This window comes from Quercus lobata, chromosome 2 (assembly GCF_001633185.2).
Source record: "Quercus lobata isolate SW786 chromosome 2, ValleyOak3.0 Primary Assembly, whole genome shotgun sequence".
Lineage (NCBI taxonomy): Eukaryota > Viridiplantae > Streptophyta > Magnoliopsida > Fagales > Fagaceae > Quercus > Quercus lobata.
This window is the reverse complement of record NC_044905.1, coordinates 6,701,533-6,724,924: the sequence shown is the minus strand read 5'-3', so window position 1 is coordinate 6,724,924 and position 23,392 is coordinate 6,701,533. Positions and strand designations below refer to the sequence as shown.

Sequence of the window (23,392 nt, the reverse complement as noted above, 5' to 3'; positions counted from 1 at the left end):
TAAATAAAATGTTTTAGACACTTAAGGGTTAGTTTGGATACCGCTTATTGCTGAAAACTGAAAACACTGTAGCAAAATAATTTTTAAATGTATGAATAGTGTCATGAGACCCAGTTTTAAAATTAAATTTGCATTTTCTGTATTTGTGGGTCTCATGAACAGTGCCCATGTACCCACTAAAAAAAACATAGTCACACTGAAACGAGCAAAATGCGTTATCCAAACTCACACTAAGGCTGGGTTTGGATAGTGGTAGACAACGCGTCTACGTTTTTTTGGCTGGGTCCTATGCACTGTTCACAGGACTCACAAATATGGAAAAATGCAAATCTAACTTTAAAACTAGGTTCCACAGCACTATTCACACATTTAAAAATTATTTCGCTACAGTGTTTTTAGTTTTCAACAGTAAGCGATATCCAAACGGACCCTAAGTGCACGTTTGGATAACGTTGAAAATTGAAAGTTTTCAGCATTCAGCATTTTTAGTGGGTTTCGTGCACTATTCATGGGACCTACAAGTACTTTTTTCAGCAAAAATAACTTTCAAACTGGGTTCCACGACACTATTCACATATTTAAAAATTATTTTACTACAGTATTTTCAATTTTCAGTTTTCAGCAATAAGCGGTATCCAAATAGACCTAAGTCTTAAAAAGTCAGTTTTGAGATGATTATTTTTGGTATGCCCTGCATTTGAGAGCCACCTTGCTTGGAACATGTTCAAGCAAGGCCCTTTGAGCAAAACTCCATGAAGAAGTGAAAAGAGAAAACATACCAAACATGTGGATTTGTTGATGGTATCAACATCGTAACCTTCAAGCTCGGCATCATCAAGGACAGAGAGCATTATGTCCATGAAATCTTCCTCCCCTTTATTCTCAAATGAAGCTCTCTTTCACTTATGCTCTTCCAACCATTCCCCAAGAATTCCATCCAATTCCCTTGCAGTTTTCTTCATGGCCTTTTCATGTCCACCCAAATCTAACTACCCAAGAAAATGAATAGCATCGGACACCACAAACAACCCCAAAAGATGAAAGAAGTCCCCCAAGGCCTTTTGGCAACACCGAGCCTCTTTCCAGCAATCATCCTAAGAATCACGTTGAGGTTCATATCCCCAAACCACTGCTTCAACTCCACCAAAATCAAGCCTGACCCGTTCTTTTTCTTGATCCAAAGTTTGTATAAATCTTTTATATCGTTCTCAACTTGGGAGACTCTGATGTGGGAAAGCTTCTTAAGCTGGCAATTAGATAGTAGCTCTAAAGTGGTTACTAATTTTACGCAATTCACGCCAATAGGGACCATGGGGTGCAAAGCCAAACATAGCGTAGTTATAGCACAAGTGTTTTTTGGCTACTAGTTTGGGCCGCGAGGACACGGCCAAGTTATTGGTAGTGAAGCACTCCTTAGCCATCTCCCAACTGCTCAACACCAAAGCAGGGTGCAATCCAAGCTTGATTGTAAAAAGTGGTCCGTAGTTGTCAGCCATGGCTCCCAAAGTTATGTGGGGGGTCTGAGTTGCTCCCAATAGAGGAAGGTGACCAATTACAAGCCATGCACCAGTAGGAATTGGTGTTGTTTTGGCTAGTGGCGACGCCACATTTAGTCCACGATGTTCCCAGGAACACCTTGACTTGGAAAATATATATATATATATATAAATTAAAAAAAATTATTTGTTTACCCTTAAAAAAAATTAGGAACACCCTCAACCAAAATTAGGGACACCCTCAAATTATAAAAAAAAATAAATAAAAAAAAAAAATTGTAACATAGCAAGCCCACCAGGGAAAAAAAAGCCCAACATCAATCCTAAACAATAAATGGTAAAGCAAACCCAATCTAGAGGGAAAAAAAAAAAAGGATAAAGCAAACCCAATAGATTACAGATGGTAGCAAATCCACAGATTCTCCAAAAAAAAAAAAAAAAAAAAAAAAAAAAACAAACCTAAAACCCAATATACGCGTCCGTTGATTCATCGAAGGCAAAAACTGAAATCAGAAACCTAACCTAAAGAAACAAAAAACCACATTAGTCATCAACGACAACAACCAACAGACGACTCCTCCGCCTCAAGCAACAGAGCACATCGATCATCACATCGGGCCTCAAACTCGAGCTTTAGAACACATCGGGCATCAGAGATCGGAGATCGGTTCGATCGAATCAGAGATCGGTCTTCCTCACCTCGACATGCTGCCCGACGGCGCTGCCCCTCAGCCTTAGGCCTCCCTACTCCCTCAACCTCAAGGTATTTCATCATTACACTTAACTTCTCTCTCTTTTTCTCTTTTACATATACGAGTTATTGGGTTAATGGGTTTCTCTCAGTCTCAGTCTCTCTTTCTTTATCTGATTCTGAAGAATGAAAGTGAAATGAAATGAGAGTCTCTCTCTCTCTCTTTAAGACTTTATCTAGTTCTCTTTGAACTGTGATTGGCTGATTGCTTAGTTTTACTTTATAACTTTATTAATATTAGCCCCTGTTTTTGGCTTTATCCGTTGGTGTTGGTGTTGGTGAGAGACAATTAATTGTCTTTTAGTATATTGTGATTTGTGATTGTGAATTTATTTGATTGGTTCTCGTAATTGGGGGCCATGAGGCTTGTCTATTGAGTGGGGGGTGGATGGGGGCATGGAGCTGAGGTGGGATATTTAATTGGGGGAAGTAAATGCACATGGGGTGTGTGCTAGTGCAACTAATAAACAATAATTTAATCAACCAATAATTAATTGGGAGAAGCAACTAATAAACAATAATTAATAATTTAATTAACCAATACATTATAAAAAAAAAAAAAAAAAAACAAATTAAATTATGTTAGGCTAAACAAAAATTAATAATTTTATAATTAATGAAACAACAATATAAAAAATTATAGTTTATAAAAGAAAAAAAAAATTAATGAAACAACCAAACAACAATAATTAATAAATAAAGGAGAGGGTAATTTATGTTTCTTAATAAACACTTTAGGAAAAATTCCTGAAGTCATCACTAGTTTTAGCTAGGCTAACTCGGGGCCTCTTTAGAAGACAGTTGGAGAAAAGAATTATGGCTAAAAGTACAGCTATGGTGGCAGAATTCAGGGAAGATGGAAGAAAATCCATTTTAGGATAAGGTTGCAGGGACTCCTTTATATACCTTTTGTGGGAATCCTTTATGTTTACATATTCATTGTTGGGTGCATCATAGCCCCATGGATCCAGCCCACACCTTATCAAAGCTCTAAATGAGCTTGTCTTGCAAGCTTGTAGAAAAGAGACTTGACTTTAGGCGTGTGGGACACGCTGGTTTTTGGCTGAAGAAAAATTTTCGTGTTGGAGTGTGAGATACAGACCATGTTGTTATGTGGCTTTTAATTTGGTGAAAGGAACTAACCAAGTCCTAGAACTAATAGGACTATGTTTTGCTGACTTAAGCAATTCTACTAGTTTGTATTGCACCCCACGACAAAAGGCCCACATCTCTCTCTCTCTCTCTCTCTCTCTCTCTCTATATATATATATATATATATACTAGTTTATGCGGCTATCGTTTAGTGTTATGAGTGCCACAATATTAGAATAAGTTTTTCTATTCTTTGCTATTTTGTATAGAGTGCGAAGGCGTGAATTTGTTTTATAAATTTTCAGGTTTTTCTAGTCACGTGAATGAGAGTTTTTTTTTTTTTTTTTTGGGGGGGGGGGGGGGGTGGGGGGTGTATTTGAGTTTAGGTTTTGTAAGGGTATTTTGGTACCACCTCTGTAATCTCATTTTTTTTGTTTGTAAAACTTTCTCTTCGACGCCGCCCGTGGACGTAGCCCAAAAGTCGAACCACGTAAAATTTTGTGTTCCCGTGTGATTGTATATTTTGTTTTTCTATTTCTATTTTGCATAAACTCACTATTATTTGGATACACACATAACAAATAGATATTTACATTTCTGCTATTCTCAACAAATTGGTACTAAAGCTTCCGCTTTTACAACTGTGGGGTCAGAGAATTTATGACCCCGGCCCACTTTATATTAAGGCCCAAGGCCCGAGCTAAGGAGAGATATTGTCGAGGATGCACAATGAAAGTCCAAAACGGCCTAAGGATATGGTCGAAAATAATCTTGTTCTCGGCATCCCCTAATGCCCCTAAAAAAAAAGGGCGAGTACAGTACAGGAGCGGCTCAAGTAAAAAGCTGCCAAAACTGCAATAAAGAACTCTGCGCCTGATAGGACCATGCTCTTCGCCATGCCCTTCAGCTTTTATAACCACCCCCAACCACTCTAGGTACGGGCTGATAGGACAAGTATCAAACCTAGAAAGTTGAGCGTACACGTGGGCGTTAGAGAGAGGGTAAATGCTAGTATAAAAAGGAAAGAGAAGTAATTCAGAGAGGGGGGGAGGGGGGACAAGTCGTCTCCCAGACCATGGAGTCCTAAAAAAGGAGAATAATAAGAACATGAAGCTCCTCGGACGAGGTCTAGAGACCGGAGCCACTCAGGACATACCGGAAAAGAGTATTGTTAGACATGTCAAGTTCACCCTTGTGCAAATCGCTATGGAAATCATGACGAATTACCGTCCAGTGACCGAGGCCTAGCCTTTCAAGCCCACGCTCTACAAATTATATTGTTTGGGCCCTTAACATGTGAACCCAATATCATTTTGGGGTCGTTACAAATTGAGTCCTTTCAACAACAAACCAAAATATTGAGAGCAAGGCACAGAGAGTTTTAAGAGGTGTATTTTGAAAGAAACAGAGAGAAAATACAGTGAGAGCATGTGAAAGTGAAAAAGAAAATTAAGACATTTTATTTATTTATTTTGTCTCAAACTATGCTCAAGCTACATAAGGAAGATAAATTTGTGAAGTTCTCTTGGATGTTTTTGGGTGCTACAATTATAGAGAGTTGAAGAGTTCAAAGGGAAGATCTTTGCTATTGGTTTTGTGGTGAGATTGTATTTTACTCGTTGAAATTTATTTATTGTATATCCAATTTATTGTAGACTCAAGTTTGGCAGAGTTGGGATTCATATTTCATAGTAGATATTTTTCGAAGCTGCCCATGGTTTTTTCCTCTACACCGAAGAGTTTTCCACATAGAATTTGGTGTTTTACGTGATTGTGTTTCTATTGATGCTTGTTGAAATTTTTGTTCCCATATATATTGTTATTGCTTAGTAATCCTTTATTTTAATTCAAATGTAAACATAGAGCGGATTTAGGATTTTTCTTTAACATTAAGGACATTTTGTTTGTATGGTCTGTTTTTATTTTAGGTAACTTCTATGAGTAGTGATAAATGTAATACCAGTTTTTTTACATTAAGCTTATAAATTATTGTGTCATCAGTTATAAATATTAGGCAATTTGAATATTTAGTTATTAGGAGATTGAAATCTATTAATTACATTTATTATCACAACAACTTATAAATTTCATGTAGTAAAACATGTACTACTTTTAACATTCCTTAAAAATGCTTCAACATAATGCATTTTGAATGATGTATCCTCGTCATGTGTTATTCTAAAAAATTGTGTAAGCTAGGTATTATGCTGAAACTTTTATTTAAAAATGATTATGTTGAATAAGTTTGAAGAAGTGTAGATTATGTAGAATGCATTTTCTCACATTCAACCAATTTTATTAGTATGACTATATTATTAGTACGACTATAGTAACAAAAAGAATTAATTGTTTCTTATAAATATATTTTATAAATAAAAATAAAAATTCATTATAATTGACATTCATTACATAAAATGCCAAAAATAAAAAATTGTATTTATTAATATCCATTACATACATTATAATTGACATACTTTTCCTTCTATCTCTTTTTTGTTTATAATTATTTTCCCCCCACTTTATTTCCCACCATTCAATACAACCAACTTCCCTATCTATTTTTCCTCACTTTATCCCCACCACACGTTCAACCGACCATCACCCCCTTCAATTTTATCACTTTCTTTTTTTTCTTCACTATCTCTCTATCTCCCTTTCCACTCTCTTTTTCCCTTTTCACCAGTTCTCTTCAATCTCTTTCCCCTTTATTTATTTATTTTTCTTTCTTCACTAATTAACCGGATGCTTGATTGGTAAATCCCAATCACCCCATCTATATAGTTGGAAACTTGGAATAGACTGTGCAAAAATATATATACATAGTAGTAGTAGGTGCAAGTGCTTCTAGGCCGACATCTTCATTGAAAGGTGATGTTCGCCATGGAAGTCGTGAATCAGATACATAATATATAAATCCATTATTTTTATTTTTATTTATTCTCGTAATATTATGTCATATAAGTTTTTGAAACTTCACAATTTTACTCATCATTTTTCTTAGATATATTTTTAAATTGAAAGTAAAGTCTATTTCATAATTACACTCTCCATTAAAATCTTAGCCCATCATATTTAAAGAAAATGATCAATGATTGCAAATTTCTCTTATCTGGGTTTACGTTATTTTCACTCAACAACATTAAACTTATCGGTAATGCCATAGCACATGCTTTAACAAGAAAAGCTAACCCAACATAATGAAGGTGGGGAAATAACCATATTCTCCAATTAGGCATTGTTATTTCCATTTACAACAGTAAACTCATAGTGTCTTGCAATTTGGCACACCTACCAACAAAGTACAGACAAATCAGGTCAAATTTTGATCGAACCACATTTCTTACGGTCCATTTAGAATCCGCTTATTTTACTGAAATTAAAAATTTTGTTGAAATAGTACTGTGGACTCAAGAATAGTACCAAAAAGTGCAGTGGGATCCATAAATAGTAGGAAAAACAAGTTGAATAATAAAATAAGTTGGAAAATAATCTTTACCAAACAAACACTTTTTTTTTTTTTTTTTTTTTTTGAGAAACCTCCCTTCTCAGGGAGGGAAGAAAAACAACTACTGCAAATCTTTAACAACAAAGCTGAAAACATTTGGTGGCACTTCCTCCATCCAAACTCTTAAAGGAAAAGAAAACCTAGCATCCCTAGCTAGAGCATGGGCTACATGATTGCCCTGCCGCCTTACATGCATGTACAACTGCACATGAATTCTACTAGACAGTCTTTAATCCATAAAGCTTGGAAGGTGTAGGTGAGATTTGATGAGAACTTCAAGTGGGGTGGCTTTGTGGTATGTTAGTCCAATTGTCTTGGTCATATCAACCTTAGCATCCGAGGGCATTGAGATATCATATACGTGTAGAAAACTAGCTAGTGCTAAGGGAACCATTTGAAGGGCAAAAGTTATTCCGGGGCATGGTCTTTTGCCACTTCCAAATGGGAGCACTTCAAAATTTTGACTCCTAACATCAACATTCTTGTTGGTGGTGAGAAATCTTTCGGGCTTGAACTCTAATGGGTCTAGCCATATGCGTGGATCTCTTTGGATTTTCCAAAGGTTTGTGATTAATCAAGTTCCTTTTGGAACATGGTATCCACCTATAATGCAATTCTCAGAAAATACACGTGGTGTTGATAATCGATGTATAGGGTACAAACGTAATGTCTCTTTAATTATGGCTTGGAGATAGACTAGCTTACTAAGGTCTGATTCGTTTACAATTCGTTCCTTTCCTACTTGGACATCAAGCTCATCTTGTGCAATCTTCAACACATGGTGGTTGTTTAGTAGTAGCGCTATTGCCCAAGTTAGGGTAATTGTGGTAGCGTCACTGCCTCCTGCAATCATAATCTGCAAGGTACATTTTGGTTTATTTGTTAGGTTAGAATGAGAATCTAAAGCAAACAATCTTGGCATCTTGTATTTTATAGCTTAACTTGTGAGATCATGAAGCTATGAAGCAAGGATGCACACACGGACACATGAAACCAAACAATCTTGTGTTTTTTTAGCTTAACTTGTGAGATCATGATAGCTATGAAGCAAGGACCCATGCAATTAGGAAATGGATACACAATAGTACATACTAATTACTATACAACAAAACAATTTTTGAGAAATTATACTGTCACTTGTTAGTAACTCGTGAAATGCACAAGAAAAATTAATATAATACAATTTTTAAAATATATTATGAAATTTGATAAATATAATAATTATTAATAGACATTTATTAAAATTATGTTTGCGTATGCAAATATATATTTTATTATTTAAAGAACATATAATATACTATGTATGAGAATAATGACGTGTAAATTTATGAGATAAGCTTACATGACACAATATTATGAGATTAACTAAAAGTTTAATGTCATCAACTTTATATGAATATCATATACTATATAATAAAAATTGAACTTAGAAGTCGTGGTTGCGCCAAGTAGCTTCACTATAATTTTTAAGTTGATAAAATTTTAATTTGATTACAATTCAAATTCTTCATCTAATCCTTTTATTATAAATTTATCTGTAATTTCTAAGTTATTAAAATCTTAATATTACAATCAAAATTCTTTACTATTTATTTTTACTACACAAGTATACAGTTCATTAGAAAAAGAAAAAGAAAAAGAAAAAAAAAGAGTAACAGCCCAAAGTCCATTATCTATTCATAGTGATTTACCAAACTATTTTTTGGATAAAGTAAAAAAAAAAAATTGTAAGTAACATATGGTGCATCAAGTCATCAACATTTCTTTATATCTACTCAGTTTGAACTTTTTTAATTCCACTTTTTTATGGGATATCAACAAAACACATTGATTAAAAATTTTAATTTCAATAGGATTTAAATTCTATATCATATGGAACTCTACCTATATATATCTAGAACGAAGTTTACTCCCATGTGTAAATGCCTAAATCTTATGATAATTGACAATGCAAGATTGCATTCTTTCTTCATTTGTTCTCTTCTACAATAATTGGTTCAGGAGTTCATTACATACTCACACTTTCATCTTTCAAAGTGATAGAGGAAACAAACAGGTATATTCTTTGTTCTTTTTCTACATTTATATCTTAATTTATGATTTGTATAGTTTCTTAATTTTAGATTGTGAATAATTTTGATTATATTCCTAATATTAAATTTAAATTATTATTATAGGTTTTTAGTTGTGTTATATTCTTCTAAAAAAAATTGTGTTATGTTTATATGTGCATAATGTATACGTGTGTCTAGATGATGTCTCCCTAATAATTTGAAACTAGGTTCTTGAATTAACATTTTTTTTTTTTTGTATTTAATTTTCTTATTCATTGTAAGTCGTTGATTTTATTGAATGTGTTTTTTGATAAATTTTATGATTTTTTTTTTTTTTGGGAGGTTTTGATATGTTATTTCACTGTTATTATCAAAATCTGTAAGGTTGAATTTAATCAACCATCTTATTGGCTTTATTCCATACCAAATTTGCTTGTATTTCAGCATTTAGTAACCCTGTATTTAGATGGGTTTTGTTGTAAGGATAGTGAGTGAGATAGAGTGATTGAATGCTCAAAAGTGTGCAAGAAAACAGAGTCTCGCGGCTTGATCTCGCGGGTGACTCGCGGCTGCAAACTGCCAGAAGCAGTACACGTGCCAAGCATGCCAGAAGTCGAAGCGTCATGCTAGCTGGAGCACTACAGGACAAAATAGGACAACTGGTCGTTCTGTTATCGCGCGGTTGGAACTCGCGATTCAGTCAAGCCGTGAGTCCAAGCCGCGAGCCACCCCTGTTTTGAAAAACCTGACGTTTCACATTCTTTTCTCACCCCAGTATAAATACCCCTCATACCCACAAATGAAAGAGAGCTTCTAGAGAAAATTTTGAGAGAGAAACCCTAGAGTAAAACAAGATTGATTCATCTACAATCTTTACGTAAGAGTCTCTTCAAATTCCTCAACTCTCTTCCTCTCCATTGTGAAATCCTTGAGAGACTTTTTACCAAAACCTTTTTCTCACCATATCCATTACTGTGAGAGGGCTGTTTAGTGTTCTGGGAAGCAGTTAGGAAGGAACCAATTTACATTGGTTGATGCTATGGTCAAGTAGTGGAATCCGGGAAGCTAGAAAAGAAATAGGTTCAACGCAATCTCGTTGGAGCAAGAAGCTTGGAGGGCTTAGGTGCACTGGGTAGATTAGGCTTTGAGGGTCTATTGTTGTCCATGTATCCCAACTACATTTTCTAGTGGATTGTTTACCGCTTGGAGGGTGGCGGAGAGGTTTTACACCGAAGACTTCGGTTTCCTCTTCGATAACACATCGCGTGTTGTCATTGTGTTTGCATCTTCCTTCCCTTTTATCTTTGCCTTTTATTATCTGCTGTGGTTTGTGATTTTAATTTGGCTTAGATTGTTTTCCAATTCTGTTTTATAGCTTTTGTTCATTTTTCGCACACTAGTTGTTTGACATAAAGCTTGAATTGATTAATTTGTAAATTGGGGGTCTAAACATTCAAGGGTGTTTTTACACTATTTGAACTTTCAAAATCCATTTTAAGAGTTTTAATTGGTAACATATATTTTTCCATGAATATAAATTAAAGAGAAATTTGTTAGAATAAAAGAAATAGTAAAATTGAAGAACCAAGCTGGTCGACTATTTGAAACTCACCTTGAAGAAGTAACATTAGTAACTTTTTCGTTGGGTTAAGATAATTAAATATATTTTCTATTTTAAAATAACAATTTCAAAATTATATATAAGAAAAAAATATTTTATTCATGATATAAAAATATTTACCGATATATATATATATATATATATATATAACTTATTAAAAGAGCGCAATAAACATGTTTGTGTTTAGAATGCATAAGATGATTGAATTTTTTTTTCATATATTATTTTTTGCCAATATCATGAAACAAAATTTGTAAGCTTTGCTTTAAACTTACGTGGATTTGAATTTGTCATTAACTTTTTTGCAAAATTTTTCATTATTTTAAATGTTTAGTAATTTAGATTATTCTTAATGGAATTGAGGTCTCCACTTGAATTTGATTTCAATTATTGTTTTGAATGGTTTTTAATTATTAAATTTAAGGTTTTTCTATTTAAATATACGTTGGTGATTAATTGAGCCTTAAAGCTCTATATATATATGTTTTTTTTTTTTTTAGAATACTAAGTATTTTAACACACACACGGGAAGGTTTTAAAGAAACTAAATATATATCTAAAAGGGTCTAACTCTTGGATACATTGTATGAACTTTATAATACTTAAAAGTAATATGTATGCATTTTATAATACCTTAGTTTCACATAATATGCCTTCATTATATTACTTGAAAGTGAAATATTCATTTATTTCATTAGCTATTCTATTATCAAATTTTAAGTAAATTAATAAAAAAAATATATTGACATATGAATTTTGATTAAGTCGTGCATCACATGGGCATAATGCTAGTTATAGATTATAAATTATAGATATGATCAATATTTGAAATTTAATTACTATATATTTAAATCAATTATATTAATCATAATTTCTATTTATTTTAAGCTATACAAACTAATAACAACTATCGAAATCACCAAAATATAACTAAAAATAGAAATTGTAAGGTTGATCATAACTACAAGATCTCACAGATAATCACAAACACTTAAAAGTTAAGATTGTACTACCGCACACATTTAGCGTAATGGTTACTCCATAAGTATAAAGTTCTTGTGGGGTAAGGGAGCAAGGGCCGGATTTCAAGTTTCAAAAAGAAAAATTTACACATATACACTTAAGTTAGATTAGAGTAGAATTTCTATTTTGTAAAAAAAAAAAAAAAAAAAGAGTCAAGATTTTTAGTGGTAACAATTTTTTTTTTAATGAGAACTTTAACAAATACTAACATCCATAACTTACACAAAGGTAATAACCAATGTGTTTTATATAAACTAAGCACTAATCATTCAAATGAAGAGAAAAATAAAAGCTTAAAATGTTTCTAGATTCCATAGGCATGCATAATCGAAAGAGTCTAACTGGATCTTTACAAATAGCTGGCAAAAAAAAAAAAAAAATAAGCAAATCAATTTTCTTGTAGACACATTTAAGACTTGGAGTCAACACCTAAATAGAATTTTCTTCTTGACATGTTTAAGATTTGTCAATATTTGTTGCCCTTCTGGAGACTAGAGTGAGATTTTGATTTCAAGATGAGGTCTGCGACAATTATGGCTTGGTTGTTGGTATTGCAATAGAGGCCGTGGTTGAGGTTCTAGCGAAAGGGATTTAAGTTGTTTGGGAATTAGAATAAGTCTAATTTGTTAAAACTTTTTTGACAACTCAGATTGTAAGTTGGTGGTCATGTGTAATTTTTTTATAATAAAAAATATGATCTATCACTTAAAAATTAACATGTTATTGTTACTGTAGGGACACGATTTTTAACGACCCAAGAATGACGTTGGGCTCGTATGTAAAGGGCCCTAACAATATGATTTGTAGAGAGTGGGCTTGAAAGGCAAGACCTTGGGCACAGGTGAGCGGTGTAATCGGGGTTTCTATGGAAGCTTTTATATGGGCGGACTTGGCTTGACTAGCTAAGTCCTCCATTAGTGTGGGTTGTGGGATCTAAGTCCTCGGACAGCGTCCGAGGAGAATTGTACCCTTCCTTTTCTCCCTTTCCAGGATATTTCCTCCTCCTGGGGATCCCTTTCTCCTTCGCTTTCTTTCCCTTTTATACTAGTGATCATTTTCACTTTTAGTGTCCACGTGTAAGTTTTACTTTCTGGGGTGGAGACCTGTCCTGTCAATCCATACCTAGAGTGGTTGGGGGTCGTTGGAAAAGTTAAATGGCGTGGTTTGGAGCATGGGCTTATTAGATGCAGGATTTTGTATTACAATGTTGGCAGCTTTCTCCCTTGTCCTGCCCCTGTACTGAGTTTCCCTTTTTTCTTCAGGCGTTTTGGGAGGTGCTAAGCATAAGATCATCCTCGGCCATGTCCTCGTGCCCTTCTTGGGCTTTCATTATGCGTCCTCGGCAATAGCTCTCCTCAGCTTAGGCCTTGGGCCCAAACGTAGAATGGGCCTGGGCCACGAATTATCGGGCCCCACAATAGCCCCTCAAAATCCTGCTGCACGACTTTTAGTTGGGGAGGAGGGTTTTGATGATGTTAGGCCCACATCATGACTCACTCAGATTCTGTACTTTATTGATGTTTGTGCTTTTCCATTTGCATAGGAGATGCACCGAATTAAGAGGCATCCCTTTAGCTTTTAGTCACGCGGTGTCCTTTGACGTTTCAGTGCTCGAGGCGCGCCTTCACAAGGATCTTTTAATCTTATGGTTGCAGATGGCATTGGAAATCGAGCCAAAACCATCTTGTCCGTAGCGTTCCTTGGAGCTCTGCGTAAATTAAATACCACCTCCTTGTCCTCTAAATAAGTAGGATAGGAGGTTATTCCCCTTACACATAAACCGAAGTCATAATCCTTCAGCCATAATCACAATCTCCATACCCATTGTTATCCACCCTTAGTGCAATATGTTTGAGGCACGGGTAGGGGTGAAGGGACTACACCCGCCACAGAGGCACCGGACCCCTCCGAGACTCAAGGTGGTGTGGTCTGGACAGGGGAGACACCGACTTAAGTTGATCTTTCATCTTGATAAGGTGAGGATGGTATCTCTACCTCCTTCAGTCAAAATCCGAAGCAGGTACTGGTCGCATCAGATTCTTGATGCATCAGAAGTAAGGTTTTCCGCCATCAGCGTCGTCTGCTCTATCGCAGGCGTGGTTAACATGGAGGCTCATCAACTTCCGGCTCCCTGCACCTTTTCTTCAACGGTGCCAGCCTCAAGTTGGGCTCCCTGCACCTTTTCTTCAACAGTGCTAACCCCCAGTTGGGCTCTTTTGCTGCCTGAGTTATAGGCATGTAAAAGTATTGAGGAATGGTCTCCTTGGATAACATTTTGGAATGGCAGCATCCCTCTTCCCTGCATCTCTTCTTCGGCCTTTTCTTCACTCCCTTGTTTCTTTTCTTTTCGCTTATGTAGTTAGTTTTTAGTATAAGCTTATTCAAGCTCTTTCATTGTACATTGTACTATTTCTTTGTCCTAATAAAAGATGAATTTGTTTCCTTCTAAATACTTTTCTTTTCTGCGGCAATTACTTTGTGAATGGGTATGCTACATGTGTATTTTCCTTTAATGATACTTAGAGCAGGAAACCTTGAAACAGAATCCTACTAATTCGAACTTGTCGACATTATCAAGTATAATAATGCTAACTCCCAGTAGATTAAACTCATGAAACTAACCGAGATAACAGCTGAGTGCCCCGTAGTGCATGCGAGGCGACCGTCCGAGAACGATAAACTCTAAATAAACCACCCGAGAGGGTTGCCGAGCAGTGAGGGACTTTGGCCGTGTTTTTGATAACACCTGACCCTATAACAGTCGCATCAGTTCCCTTGGTATTGAGAATTCGAGGGTAGATTGGGGATTCCATTCAGTCTAGGGGTTAACCCAACTATCAAAGGGTAATTCCCCTCCGGGGTAGATTTTAAAGGCCATATAACGTCCAGGTTATGTCCAAACCCTGTAGTTGGTTTTTCTTCTAAGTAGTTGGTTTCCCCAGAGGCTTGAGTTCGAGGACCATACAAGGCCTTGGTTCTGTCCAAAACTTGTAGTTTTCTTCTAAGTAGTTGGTTTCCCCAGAGGCTTGAGTCCGAGGACCATACAAGGCCTTGGTTCTGTCCAAAACTTGTAGTTTTTCTTCTAAGTAGTTGGTTTCCCCAGAGGCCTGAGTCCGAGGACCATACAAGGCCTTGGTTCTGTCCAAAACTTGTAGTTTTTCTTCTAAGTAGTTGGTTTCCCCAGAGGCTTGAGTCCGAGGACCATACAAGGCCTTGGTTTTGTCCAAAACTTGTAGTTTTCTTCTAAGTAGTTGGTTTCCCTAGAGGCTTGAGTCCGAGGACCATACAAGGCCTTGGTTCTGTCCAAAACTTGTAGTTTTTCTTCTAAGTAGTTGGTTTCCCCAGAGGCTTGAGTCCGAGGACCATACAAGGCCTTGGTTCTGTCCAAAACTTGTAGTTTTCTTCTAAGTAGTTGGTTTCCCTAGAGGCTTGAGTCCGAGGACCATACAAGGCCTTGGTTCTGTCTAAAACTTGTAGTTTTTCTTCTAAGTAGTTGGTTTCCCCAGAGGCTTGAGTCCGAGGACCATACAAGGCCTTGGTTCTGTCCAAAACTTGTAGTTTTTCTTCTAAGTAGTTGGTTTCCCCAGAGGCCTGAGTCCGAGAACCATACAAGGCCTTGGTTCTGTCCAAAACTTGTAGTTTTTCTTCTAAGTAGTTGGTTTCCCCAGAGGCTTGAGTCCGAGGACCATACAAGGCCTTGGTTTTGTCCAAAACTTGTAGTTTTCTTCTAAGTAGTTGGTTTCCCTAGAGGCTTGAGTCCGAGGACCATACAAGGCCTTGGTTCTGTCCAAAACTTGTAGTTTTTCTTCTAAGTAGTTGGTTTCCCCAGAGGCTTGAGTCCGAGGACCATACAAGGCCTTGGTTCTGTCCAAAACTTGTAGTTTTCTTCTAAGTAGTTGGTTTCCCTAGAGGCTTGAGTCCGAGGACCATACAAAGCCTTGGTTCTGTCTAAAACTTGTAGTTTTTCTTCTAAGTAGTTGGTTTCCCCAGAGGCTTGAGTCCGAGGACCATACAAGGCGTTGGTTCTGTCCAAAACTTGTAATTTTTCTTCTAAGTAGTTGATTTCCCCAGAGGCTTGAGTCCGAGGACCATACAAGGCGTTGGTTCTGTCCAAAACTTGTAGTTTTCTTCTAAGTAGTTGGTTTCCCCAGAGGCTTGAGTCCGAGGACCATACAAGGCCTTGGTTCTGTCCAAAACTTGTATTCATTTATTTATTTATTTAGTTTTTGAACATTAGCCCTTTGACCAAGGTAGGGGGAGCTAGCTGGATGTTAGAAGCCCCTAGAATTGCCCGTGCTATTGGCACTGCGAGGCGTAGCCCCTAGCGGAAATTTATGTCGGAGCAACAACAGCATGTCGCTGGGAATGGAGGAATCTTCGCAGACCTTTGCTTAACAGAGGCTCAACTCCACCGCCACCTACGCCATCGAGCAAGCCTCCCCACAGACGGTGCCAATTGTAGGGACACGATTTTTAACGACCCAAGAATGACGTTGGGCTCGTATGTAAAGGGTCCTAACAATATGATTTGTAGAGAGTGGGCTTGAAAGGCAGGACCTTGGGCACAGGTGAGCGGTGTAATCGGGGTTTCTATGGAATCTCTTATATGGGCGGACTTGGCTTGACTAGCTAAGTCCTCCATTAGTGTGGGTTGTGGGATCTAAGTCCTCGGACAGTGTCCGTGGAGAATTGTACCCTTCCTTTTCTCCTTCGCTTTCTTTCCCTTTTATACTAGTGATCATTTTCCCTTTTAGTGTCTATGTGTAAGTTTTACTTTCTGGGGTGCAGACCTGTCCTATCAATCCATACCTAGAGTGGTTGGGGGTCGTTGGAAAAGTTAAATGGCATGGTTTGGAGCATGGGCTTATCAGATGTAGGATTCTGTATTACGATGTTGGCAGCTTTCTCCCTTGTCTTGCCCCTGTACTGAGTTTCCCCTTTTTCTTCAGGCGTTTTGGGAGGTGCTAAGCATAAGATCATCCTCGGCCATGTCCTCGTGCCCTTCTTGGACTTTCATTATGCGTCCTCGGCAATAGCTCTCCTCGGCTTAGGCCTTAGGCCCAAACGTAGAATGGGCCTGGGCCACGAATTATCGGGCCCCACAGTTACATTAGACACATAAGTAAGAAAGTTAATGGAAGTTAACAAAATGACCAATAATGTTCATTTTTTAAACTTAGTGACTAATAAAGCTCACTTGAAATTTAAAAGTCCAATTATGCTCATAAAGTAAACTTCAGACTATGTAATTTTGTCTTCTAACCACCTTAACCTCTTAAAGAAAAGGCATTGCATATCTTACACTCTAATATATACACTATGTACACATCATCAAAATCATGAGTAGAATATGATATTCTTAAAAAGGTGGATGTCAAATGTGAAATTATTGGATATTGTGTGTAAGAAATATTCCTGTACGTACAAGTGTGAAGCAACATTCATTCATCTATAAGGATGGGTAGCATTGGACTAGCCACCCTTAATTTGGTCTGAATATGATTTGATTTAAGTCTTAAAAATCTAATTGTAAAAAAGTATTTAAAATGCAATTATGAAAAACAATAATAATTCTTAAAAATCTACTTTTTCCTGATTATTTTTGGCGTGATTTGGGGTTTTTGGTAACGATGTCCAAGTATTGTTGTTTAAATAATGTAAAAATTATAGTTTAAAAAGTGTTATAAAAACATGTATTTGTACGTTTTTTTTTTTTTTTTTTTTTTTTTAAGTGATAAAGTTCTTACTTTTTCTGACAATAATAGTATTTTTAAGTTTTTTAATTTTTTGCCCACGGCCCACCCATTCCCACAGCCAGACACATTCTGACACTTCCTCTTCTTCCTATCTTCTTCTTTCTCTTTTTCCCTCGTCTTCTTCTCATCTCCTTCTTCATTTTCTTCCCATCTTCTTCTTCCTTTTCTTTCCACCCATTCCCAAAGACCTATTTTGCAAGTCATAAAACTACACCCTAGTCATTCAACCAAAACTAAGAGCCCCACAGGTTTGGTGTTTTTTTTTTTTTTTTTTTTTTTTTTTTTTTTTTTTTTTCTGGGTTGGCAGTTTTTTCCTTTTTTTTTTTTTTTTTCTTTTCTTTTTTCTACAATGATCTTGACTTTGTTCCTTTGTGAGAGTTAGAGCATCGACAGCAGTGGAGCTAAAAATTTAGCAATTTAGCTCCACTAAAAGTTACTTTTTCTATTTTACCTACACACATGCTACAGTAGTGGATCTATCTTAGCTTTCAACACAATAAAATAATATAAACATCACAATAAAATAATATATCTACTACGATAAAATATTCTATCTCACTACAATAAAAACTCCACAAACCGATCCACCACCACGGCCAACCAAGAACAGCCGCCCACAGCCACCATGAAATCCAGCCAAACCACCATCACAAAACCTAGAGATGGGACGGCAATGAAGATCGGCAATGAAGGATTGGGCAATGAAGGATCGACGATGAAGATCAGCGATGAAGGACTGGGCGATGAAGATCAACAATGAAGGATTGGCGATGAAGGACTGGGCGATGAATGATCGGCGATGAAGATCGGGGGTAAAGATCGGCGATGAAGGATCGGTGATGAAGATCGGTTATAAAGATCGGCCATGAAGATCGATTATAAAGATCGGCAATGAAAGACTGGGCGATGAAGATGAACCTAGAACAGTCGACGAAGCAAAGAGTAGATGAGGGAGAGAAAAAAAAATGAGAAGGAAAAAGGAAGAAAGAAGAGAAGCCGGAGAGAGAAACAGTGAAAAAGAAAGAAAGAGAAAATATTTTTTAAATGAAAGAGGTGAGAGAAATTTATTAAAATGTTATTATTTTTTTTTAGCTTTCATGAACAGTGCACATCAATAGATAAATGTGCATTGTAGCAAATCAGCTAAAAAAAAATAAGTATAGCTCCACTACTGGAGCTTACTTTTTGTGTTTGTGGATCTAAATTTTAACAATATAGCAATATGCCTCCACTGCTGTGAATGCTCTTAGAGGACAACGAAATGGGGAGAGAGAGAGATGAAGAGAAAACGAAAAAGAGAGACATTCAATTAATATTTGTTAAATTAGGGGGTCCCATAGTTTTTAACTTATTTACAACAACATTGTTTGCATCTTAAAAACTAGTATAAGGAGCTTTTTAAAATTAAGTATTTAAACACCATATTTTGAATAACATAATTCAAACACTCTTAAAAACAACAATTTTAAATATTTAAATACTGAAAACTATTGTTTAAAATGCAATACCAAACAGGCCTTTGCTAAACCAAATGAACCTTTTATATATTAGAGTTTTTTTTTTTTTTTTTTTTTGGGAGAAACATGTTTAACAGAGTTAATCAACACAAAAAACACATGTTTAATGAAAAGATCTTATTTCATGCTATCATTATTGATTCTTGGTCCAACCTCACCTGGGAACGATATTGATGTTTTCTTACAACCCCTAGTAGAAGAATTGAAGGAGTTATGGGATGTTGGAGTAGAAACATTTGATGTGTCTTCCAAAAAATCATTCCAAATGCATGCTGCATTATTGTGGACCATAAATGATTTTCCTGCATATGGTGATATCTCGGGTTGGAGTACTAAAGGTTCTCTTGCATGTCCCTCTTGTAACTATGATAAACAATCTCGTTGGTTAAGATATGGAAGGAAATTTAGTTACATTGGACATAGGCAATTCTTGGATAGTGATCATAGATTCCGTAAGCAAAAAAAATCATTTGATGGGAATATTGATAAGAGATCAGCTCCTATTACAACATCCGGAGGGGAAATCATGTTACAAACGGATGCTGTAGCCGTTCATGTGTTTGGGAAGAAAAAAGTTAATTTGACCGATAAAAGAAAACGAGGGGAGGAATCCTTAACTGTGTGGAAGAAGAGAAGTATATTTTTCACCTTGCCTTATTGGGAGTACCATGTGTTGCGTCACAATCTTGATGTGATGCATATTGAGAAGAATGTAGTTGATAATATAATCGGCACATTGTTGAACTTGGATGGCAAGACAAAGGATAACTTGAAGGCACGCCAAGATTTAAAAGATATGGGTATAAGAAGTGAATTTCACTTGAAAAAGGTTGGGAATGATCAGACATGTATGCCACATCTTGCTACCATATGAATGCTAGTGAAAAGGATTGTTTTCTGCAAGTTTTGAAAGATGTAAGAATGCCAGATGGATATTCTTCAAACATCTCACGTTACATTAAACTCAAAGAACGCAAGATTAGTGGGATGAAGAGCCATGATAATCATATCTTAATGCAGCAGTTTTTTCCAATAGCAATACGTGGATCTTTGCCCCCTGAAGTGAGTAGGCATTTAATTGACTTATCTTGTTTCTTTAGGGAGATATGTTCCAAAGTACTAAATGTGGAGGAACTTGGGGCTCTTGAGAAGAGAATTGCAGTGACATTGTGTGAGTTGGAAAAGATATTCTCTCCCTCTTTCTTTACAGTGATGGTACATGTAGTCATGCATTTGGCTAGCGAAACCAAAGTTGCTGGTCCAGTTCATTATCGTTGGATGTATCCCATAGAGAGGTAACACATATAGGAACTTGGTCTATTTGTTTTTTTTTATTTTTTTTATTTTTTAAACTTACCAATTTCCCGTTGTTGATCTTGGGTTTTCCAATAGGTACTTGTCAAGGCTTAAGTCTTACGTGCATAATAAAACTTATCCAAAAGGCTCCATTGCAGAAGGGTATATAACAGAGGAATGCTTAACATTCTGTTCACGCTATTTTAAATTTGTTGAAACTGTATTTAATCGGCCTGTAAGGAATGTTGAGGAATCCATGGGTGCAGTGGTGAGCATTACACTAGATTCAAATTCATGGATCCAAGCATATCGTTATGTGCTATTCAATTGTGAAGAAATCACCCCATTTCGTGAGTAAGTGATATGTCCTTGCGTATCCTTTAACGACATTCCAATGCAATACTCTAGCTTAACACTAACACGTTTGTGTACATAGTGAACATATAGTAGAGATTAAGGCTGATTTCCCTTCTCATGTGACTGATGATGTTATTCAAAAGCAGCACATAGAGAAATTCTGCAACTGGTTTAGGGAATATGTAAGTAAAGCATATATACATATATAGCACTATTGGTTGTAATACTTTAGATAACATACTTATAATAAAAGTTTTTCTCTATAATAGGTGATGTCAATGGATGCCTCTAAGAAAAAGGAAATCTCTGATAAAGTTAGATGGCTTGCTCGATATCCAAATAATGAAACAAAATGGTTCAAGCGTTATGTTATAAACGGTTTGAAGTTTTGCACCAAAGATTTTGAGGCAACTAGAAAAACTCAAAATAGTGGAGTTTGTGTTGTTACTGAAGGTGGTGCTACTTATTATGGTGTACTAATCGATATTATTGAGTTGAACTACTCTGACAAGTATCGATATGTATTATTCAAATGTCAATGGGCTAATGTTATTAGTGGGAGAGGATGCAAAAAAGATGAGTTTGGATTTCCCCTTGTCAATTTTTCAAGATTGATACACATAGGTGATCAATTGATTGATGAACCTTATGTATTAGCATCTCAAGCTTCGCAAGTGTTTTATGTGGAGGATGTAAGACATAAAGATTGGGTGGTAGTGGTCAGAACCAAACCTAAGGAAATGTTTGATGTTGGTATTCAAGCTTTAGATGATGATGATGATGATGATGATGAAGTGGATACATATATGGAGAATGTCCCTTATAATGTAACTACTGATGATGCATGTGATGATGTAAATGACAACCATGCTTGGGCTCGAGTTGATGAAGAAGGAACCATTTATGATACACCGTTGATTAGTGAGGATGAATTTCTTGAACAAGACTTTATTGATGATGAAGAGCTTAGTGATGATGTTTATGAGTCTAATGACGATGAGTCCAATGATGATGGATCCAATGATGATGAGTCTAGTGATGATGACTAGGTTGTGCCCCTTCTTGCACATTCTTTAACGAAATTCATTATTGCTTAATAGGGAAAAAAATAAAAGAAAAGAAAAAAGGTATTTTTAACACTTAACTGAGTTGTTTTGTAACAATTTACATTGAACTTCATAGAATGGATGAATGTTAAAATGACAAATACTAACTTTTTATTAAGTATATATTATTTTTGCTATTATGATGAACTTTATAGTAATTTTATTACATGTTTCTTAATTGGGGCTTGAAATTATTATTATTATTTTTTAAATTCCAAAACCTGTTATCTTGACTTAAGCCAACAACATTGTACTTGTTAAATTCTAATGTTGAATTATATGACTATATAATAATTTGTGTTGTTTTAGTGTTGAAAGTAGTTGGAGTTGTTGTATTTGCAATTACTTGTACCATTACTTGTCATTGTGCTTATATACTTGTTTATTTTAGACTTTGACAATTGAAATGGCAAAGCGAAAGGCAAATCTGCACACACGTCCCAAGAGTGTTACATTGGAAAGAGCTTCTTCACAAGATGCGGATAAAGTCGGGGACCAAGAAATGCATGAAGCTTCTACACAAGGTATGGGCTTTTTAGTCAAAAGTTTACCATCCATATAGAAGGTATGGGTAGAAGCAACTGAATATGAATATATATATGATTTGATTTGGGGAAGATCATTTGTAAAGATACCTTAACCATTAAAGGAGTTTGACGAAGATTCTATTGAGTTTTGAAGAAAGGAAGCAATGAAAACTACAATGAGTGAACAAGATATGCCCCATTATTAATTGGTCAAAATCTAAATTGATGACAACTACAGCTAACCCCCACATATGTAAATTATCAATATTTTCACAAGGTATAAAGATGAGTCAATTTGATTCATAAATGTTTAAGTCTAGATCATGAGAGAGAATAAGTTTTGAAATCTCACATTGGCTAGAAAAAAATTATAAGAATGTGCATTATTTTAAATAATTAGGAGTAGGAAGTTATTATGTTATAATCGTGATGGTAGTGTAGCTATTGTTTATGGTGTAAGTTTAATCTTGTAAGTTATCTAGTGAGAAAGTTTAGGAGACAAACTTTATTTGATGTGTTATCAGTGTAAGAACACTTTAGGTATATTGGGGATTATAACAAATTTAAATTGTGTGTGCATGTTGTGTTGCTTGCATTTATTGTTTTGCTTATTTTTCAACAATGCATTAAATTTGATTGTATCTTTCCTTTCTAGTATTTATACATCTTTTAAGCCTTATTAATGCATCATTTGCTTCAAGCTAGATCCTACTTACAGTTGCAATATTTCATGACCAAACTTGTGTGGGTCTATGTTAGGTTTACCTTTTCAAAGTAATTGTCGAATAACACCATAATATCTTGTTAATTCAATCAACATTGTAAACCAACAGGATTATATATGCAAACATAAAAAAATGGTTTTGTCAAGAAGTTATTTCAAGATCAACAAAGGTATTTTTGTTTGTAGTCTGAGTTTTTTTAAATGAAATTTTCAAGGAAATCCAACTTATCATACATAGGGCATATGAGATCATGGGTCATATTCATGATATAAAATATGGTTTGCACATGCATATTTATTTACTATTTTTTCCACATGGAGTAGAAAAAGAGAAAGTTAGGCTTACCAAGAGAGAAAAAAAATTGATTGATACCATAAATTTGATAACATTTTTTTTTTTAATATTTCCACTGCCTCATCAAGGTTTATGCAATTACTCACATGTTGCAAAAAGAATAATAACCACCCATGTTTTAAAAGGCTAGCTTTGCATGTTTTGTTGTTTGACATTGGATATTTTCTCCTTTTAGGATCAGATGTGCAACCAGCTAAACGTGTCACTCGTGG

General features: G+C 35.6%; 1 protein-coding gene and 1 pseudogene across 1 annotated transcript; one reads left to right on the top strand and one right to left on the bottom strand.

The window, feature by feature from the left end:
• Nucleotides 1-502: 502 nt before the first annotated feature.
• Nucleotides 503-2,268, bottom strand: LOC115958203 (annotated as a pseudogene).
• A 17,478-nt stretch (nt 2,269-19,746) lies between these two features.
• Nucleotides 19,747-23,392, top strand: LOC115978338. The gene is made up of 4 exons (XM_031100361.1): nt 19,747-20,110; nt 20,208-20,465; nt 21,966-22,098; nt 23,356-23,392. The coding sequence occupies exons 1-3, from the start codon at nt 19,803-19,805 to the stop codon at nt 21,970-21,972; spliced, it is 573 nt and encodes a 190-aa protein (XP_030956221.1). The 5' UTR covers nt 19,747-19,802; the 3' UTR covers nt 21,973-22,098; nt 23,356-23,392.